General features: G+C 40.5%; 1 protein-coding gene across 3 annotated transcripts in view; it reads right to left on the minus strand.

The window, feature by feature from the left end:
• INO80 (INO80 complex ATPase subunit) overlaps positions 1–6,106 on the minus strand; it is a 131,931-nt gene that overhangs the window by 88,958 nt on the left and 36,867 nt on the right. For all 3 annotated transcript variants that reach the window (XM_017530985.2, XM_017530984.2, XM_037739439.1), the window contains exons 9-10: positions 5,466–5,669; positions 561–756 (exon numbers count right to left, since the gene is read on the minus strand). In XM_017530985.2, the coding sequence (XP_017386474.1) occupies positions 561–756; positions 5,466–5,669 (400 nt within the window). The remainder of the gene's footprint in view (positions 1–560; positions 757–5,465; positions 5,670–6,106) is intronic.

The raw sequence follows: 6,106 nt of genomic DNA on the forward strand, positions 1-6,106 counted from the left end.
GGGTTTCACCATGTTGACCAGGATGGTCTCGATCTCTTGACCTCGTGATCCACCCGCCTCAGCCTCCCAAAGTGCTGAGATTACAGGCTTGAGCCACCGCGCCCGGCCTCAACACGATCTTAACATTCTCTGTGAAATTATTCTCAAATCATTCCAATTCCTTCCTCTCCTTGTTGTCACATAAAGACAAATGAACAGTCGCTTTCTCGTGCTTAAATAACCAATAATCTTATTAAGTGAAAGATGGTTTTCTCTGCTGAAACACAGTTCAGTTCCATTGAACTGATTCCAATACCTATTATTTCTACTAACAAATCACAGCAAAATATTCCTAAACTTAAAAGATTGTATACCACATCCTTTCCTATTCAAATTATTTAATAAATGGTCTCAGATTTCTGTTATAGAAACACACACTTTCCCTACTCAAGTACAATAAATCTCTCTTTTCTGGTAAATTGCCTATGAATCAATACAAAACTTGCAAGAATTAATGTATATAACCTTTACATATAAAAAAAGAGAGGTAGCCTTCTTCTAACTCCTGATTCAGGACTCACCATAATCCTCCTGTGTGATGTTAACCACCACTCCTCCACCTATATCGATTTGTCTCTGGGTAGAACTGTCTTCCAGTTTTCTTAGGATTTCTTCCTGAATACCATCATGACCCATGTCTCTTTTGCGACTCATGAAATGGGCATACAGTTCTGTCTGGGTGATTAAGAAGTTGAGTTTTCGCTGTTGCCTCTTGGCCTAAAGAGAGAAAAAAGTGAAAATAGAGCCAAACTATCAATTATATCCAAGAAGTGGTAGAGAATTCACCACTTATATTTCATACAATTCCTTTACAAATCCTTTACTTTTAAAATGTAAACATTGCTGATAAAACAATTTAATTTCAGCCAAGTCAGTGGCACTAAGAGCAATGAATAAATTTCTTTTCTTTATTCAGACCGAGTCTTGTCTGGTCGCACAGGTTGGCATGCAGTGGTGCTATCTCGGCTCACTGCAACCTCTACCTCCCAGGCTCAAGCTAGTCTTGTACCTCAGCCTCCAGAGTAGCTGGGATTACAGGTGAGCACCAGTACACCTGGCTAATTTTTGTATTACTAGTAGAGACAGGGTTTCACCATATTGGCAAGGCTGGTCTCTAATTCAGGTGATCCAAGGGTCTCAGCCTTCCAAAACGCTGGGATTACAAGAGTGAGCCACCATGCTGGGAGCAATGAATAACTTTCATTCATAATCTACTAGTAACCAGTGTTTGGCTCTCCTTTATACTGTGAATCTTTTCTCCATTACGCTTCTGACTAAAATATTTCTTTCCTACATTACTTTTCTATGGTGGCATTGAGACAACTAAATTCAAACAATATATTCCATTTTATAACCCGGATGGTAGATACATGTGTATATAGCTTTATTATTTTTGAAAATGTAAACTTGTCAGAAACTCTTTTTTTTTTTTCTTTTTTGAGACAGAGTCTCACTTTGTTCCCCAGGCTAGAATGCAATGGCATGATTTCAGTCTCCCAGTTTCAGGCAATTCTCCTGCCTCAGCCTCCCGAGTAACTGTGACTACAGGCGTCCACCACCATGCCCGGCTAATTTTTTGTATTTTTTAGTACAGACAGGGTTTCACCATGTTGACCAGGCTGGTCTCAAACTCCTGACCTCAAGTAACCTGCCCACTTCAACCTCCCAAAGTGCTGGAATTACAGGTGTGAGTCACCGTGCCCCACCAGCCACTGCACTGGCCCAAAAACTCTGTCACCAAAAGTCAAAATAACTGACAAAGAACTATAAATCACTCTGAAAGGCAACACAATAGGTATATGAAATTAAGCTAATGGAAGGAAGAAAATAGTCCCCAAAACAATCTATATTTTGGCCAGGTGCAGTAACTCACACCTGTAATCCCAGCACTTTGGGAGGCCAAGGTGGGTGGATCACCTGAGGTCAGGAATTTAAGACCAGCCTGATCCACATGGCAAAACCCTGACTCTACTAAAAAATACAAAAATTAGCCAGGTGTGGTGGAGGGTGCTGTAAATCCAGCTACTTGGGAGGCTGAGGCAGGAAACTCACTTGAACTCAGTTGCAGTGAGCCAAGGTCACGCCACTGCACTTTAGCCTGGGTGACAGAGTAAGACTGTCTCAAAGAAAACAAAACAAAAAAACTCCAACAACCTATATTTCATCTGTGATAATAATGGCTACAAAAAATGAATATAGACTGAATACACTCATGTACAAACATACTTTTTTTTAAATGTGAGGAAGCTAAATTAAAGCTTTCAGTTGGACTACTTGATCTCAGCAGTTCCAGACCAGACTGGGCAATATGGCAAAACCTCACTCTACAAAAAAAAAATACAAAAATTAGCCGGGCATGGTGGCATGAGCCTGTAATCCCAGATACACGGGAGGCTGAGGCAGGAGGACTACCTGAGCCCAGGGGATTGATGCTACTAGGCCAAGATCACACCACTGCACTCCAGCCTGGGTCAGAGAGTGAGATCCCATTTTTTTAAAAGATGCCTCTACTCTAAAATAACCAGGTAAGAAAAATAATCACAGTGTCAATAAATGAAACCATTCTTAAGATAAACAATAAAATGAAAACAATCCAAAATACCAAATTATATGGAACACAGAACACAATATAAGTGGTGTATTAAAGAATCACTGTTTTTCTTTTTGATTTTTTTAACCAAAAAGAGCATTATTGGTCCAAGAGTCATTATTTTGAATTATTTCATAAAACTCATAAAATATACTTGATTTATCCTTGATCCACTCTCCCAAAAGAAAAACAATAAAATAAGGAATACAGGCGGGAAAAAAAGGCTGAAAGTAAAAATAAAGCAGTAATCTATATAAAATTATCCTGTCTCTTTAAAGCCTATAGCACTTGAACCAGATCCAAAATAGAGGAAAACCTGAGAAACAGTGAGAGAAAATTAAGTTTCTGTCTTAATGAATGTTCATGTTTCAAGCCTAAAGTGCTATCAAGAAAATCTTAGTTTTTTCTGAAGAGATGGTATCTCTCTCTGTCACCCAGGCTCAAGTGCAGTATACGGCTCACTGTAGCCTCAACATTCCAGGCTCAAGCAATCCTCTCCACCTCAGCTGCCAGAGTAACTGGGACTATAAGCATGTGCTACTACACCTGACTAATTTTTGTACTTTTTTTTTTTTTTTTGACAGAGAATCTCACTTGCACCCAGGCTGGAGTGCAGTGGTGCAATCTCGACTCACTGCAACCTCTACCTCCTGGGTTCGAGCAATTCTCCTGCCTCAGCCCCCTGAGTAACTGGAACTACAGACACATGCCACCATGCCCGGCTAATTTTTGTATTTTTAGTAGAGACAGGTTTTCATCATGTTGGCCAGGTTGGTTTCCATCACCTGACCTCGTGATTCCACCTGCCTTGGCCTCTCAAAGTGCTGGGCTTACAGGCCTGAGCCAGCACTCTCGGCCAATTTTTACACTTTTTATAGATATAGAGTATCACTATGTTGCCCAGACTGGTCTTGAACTCCCGGATTCCAGAGGTCCTCCCACCTGTGCCTTTCAAACTGCTAGGATTATAGGGATGAGCCAATGCACTCAGCCTAAGAAAATCTTTCTTCAGTAAAACAATTAAGAAAAAGAACAACATCTTTAACCTTAAAGAAGTTAACTAGGCCGGGCGCAGTGGCTCAAGCCTGTAATCCCAGCACTTTGGGAGGCCGAGGCGGGTGGATCACGAGGTCAAGAGATTGAGACCATCCTGGTCAACATGGTGAAACCCCGTCTCTACTAAAAATACAAAAAATCAGCTGGGCATGGTGGCGCGTGCCTGTAATCCCAGCTACTCAGGAGGCTGAGGCAGGAGAATTGCCTGAACCCAGGAGGCGGAGGTTGCGGTGAGCCGAGATCGCACCATTGCACTCCAGCCTGGGCAACAAGAGCGAAACTCCGTCTCAAAAAAAAATAAAAAAAAATAAAAAAAATAAAAAAAAAAGAAGTTAACTAATACTCATGATTAAGTGAACAAAATAGATTAAGAAGGCATAAAGGATATGTCAAAGTTCAAAAGTTCAAAGAAAAAGATGCATAAGTCAGAATAACCATCAGTTAGCTAACAACATAACTAAGAATCTAGGTTGCATAAATCTAGAATGTAGGCCCAGTTGCCTGCAAAACTTCAAGATCTGTGGTTCTCAAATGACTTTAAATTCTGTGAGTTAAGTATTCCCAGAAGCATCAAATGTTTACTAACTTGATAATGATTACTGTGCATGCAAATATACAAATGAACAAGGAGAGAAAAACAAAACAAATTAACCAGGAGACTTAAGAGAACTGAGCAAAATCCATCTTCATTCTCAAAGTCATGATAAAATAAGGGAAGATCAAGAGCTCAGAAGAAGCCCCAAAGCTCCACTTTGACATGAGTTACTACATATACCTGAAAGAAAACACCATCCAATCCACTAATTCCCTTTCTCCAAATCTCAACTCTCCTTCCATTCAGCTCAGCTGGTTTATTAATGGCAATACAATGACTTTGCCTTCTAAATCTCTCCTCTTGCTTCCATCAGCAATATACATAGCCTACGTTAGCTGGCATCAGGTTTAGCGATAGTTAAAACAGTAAAGTCAGCCAGGCATGGTGGCTTATGCCTGTGATCCCAGCACTTTGGGAGTCTGAGGCAGGTAGATCACCTGAGGTCAGGAGTTTGAAACCAGCCTGCCCAACATGGTGAAACCCCGTCTCTACTAAAAATATAAAAAATTACCCGGGCGTGGTGGTGGGCGCATGTAGTCACAGTTACTCGGGAGACTAGGGCAGGAGAATTGTTTGAATCCAGGAGACGCAGGTTGCAATGAGCTGAGATCGCACCACTGCACTCCAAGAGTAAAACTTCATCTCAAAAACAAATGGTAAAGTAAGTGAAGGGTGTCTTAGAAAACTGGGCTCACTGTCCCCTGTTCCTATCTGGCCCTGAATTTAGTATCTAGTTCTTATAGTCCAAAAAAAGCAAAATTGCAGTCAGCACCTACAAAAAAAACAAGATGAATTAAAAGCTACTTTCTTTCTCTTTTGCTCATTCCTTCTTCTAGAGAGTAAGAGTGCAAAATAGATGAAGATAGCCTAGAAGAAAAGAGAAAAACGCCAGAGGAGGGCCTTACTGAAACACTAAAAACAGAATTGGTTTACTAGACTACAATTACCATCCTCAAAATTAAGTCTTTAAAAAATTTTCAACTTTGGGAGACCAAGGCAGGTGAATCACTCAAAGCTCAGGAGTTTGAGACAAGCCTGGGCAACGTGGCAAAACCACATCTCTACCAAAAAAGAAAAAAAGAATGACAGTGTCATTGGTTAGACATACAATTTACAAAATGCAAACCAAAATCTTCAAATGGCCATAGTAATTGGCATTTTCAAAATGTTATGCTTTTGCCCTACCTCCCGCATTTCCTCATCTAACTTCCGCTGCTCCAAAGCTTCCTTCTCTGCTCTCTTGCGGTGCTCCTTCTCCACCTTCTCATATTTCTTCCAGTATAGAAGCATCTCCTTGGTGAGGCGGCGGGCACGAGGCAAGGTTTCCTTACAGTTCTTCTGGGCCTGCAAGGCAGCTCGACGTACCTCCTTCATGCACTGGTGAGCAAGCTGAAAACAACAACAGCATTATGGCAGAAAGAACCCCATATCCCAAAGGCTGGTTCTCCCTAGACTCTAAACCACATCATTCCTCAATCTGTTCACAACAAACCGTCATCCTTGACCACATCTCTTTCTCCTGCAACATGATTAATGTTCTTGTACAGTACTGTGACACAGGCCCAAACCCTGTAGGGTCTGAGATCAGGGATAAGAAATCTATCCAACTTCTATCACCTTAGAAGATGAAAAATTATATATAATGACTAAGAAGCACGTGGGATGTGCTGAGAGGTTACAAAATGTTATTGCACAAATTACTAACAACTATCACTGCTTATTTTATGTTTAGCACCACTTAAAAATTTATTAAACTAATTTACTCTCTAAAAAAAATCCTATGAAGTTGGTATTTTCTTTTTCTTTTTCTTTTTTTTTTTTTTTTT

This window comes from Cebus imitator, unplaced genomic scaffold (genome assembly GCF_001604975.1).
Source record: "Cebus imitator isolate Cc_AM_T3 unplaced genomic scaffold, Cebus_imitator-1.0 Scaffold70, whole genome shotgun sequence".
NCBI classification, from domain to species: domain Eukaryota; kingdom Metazoa; phylum Chordata; class Mammalia; order Primates; family Cebidae; genus Cebus; species Cebus imitator.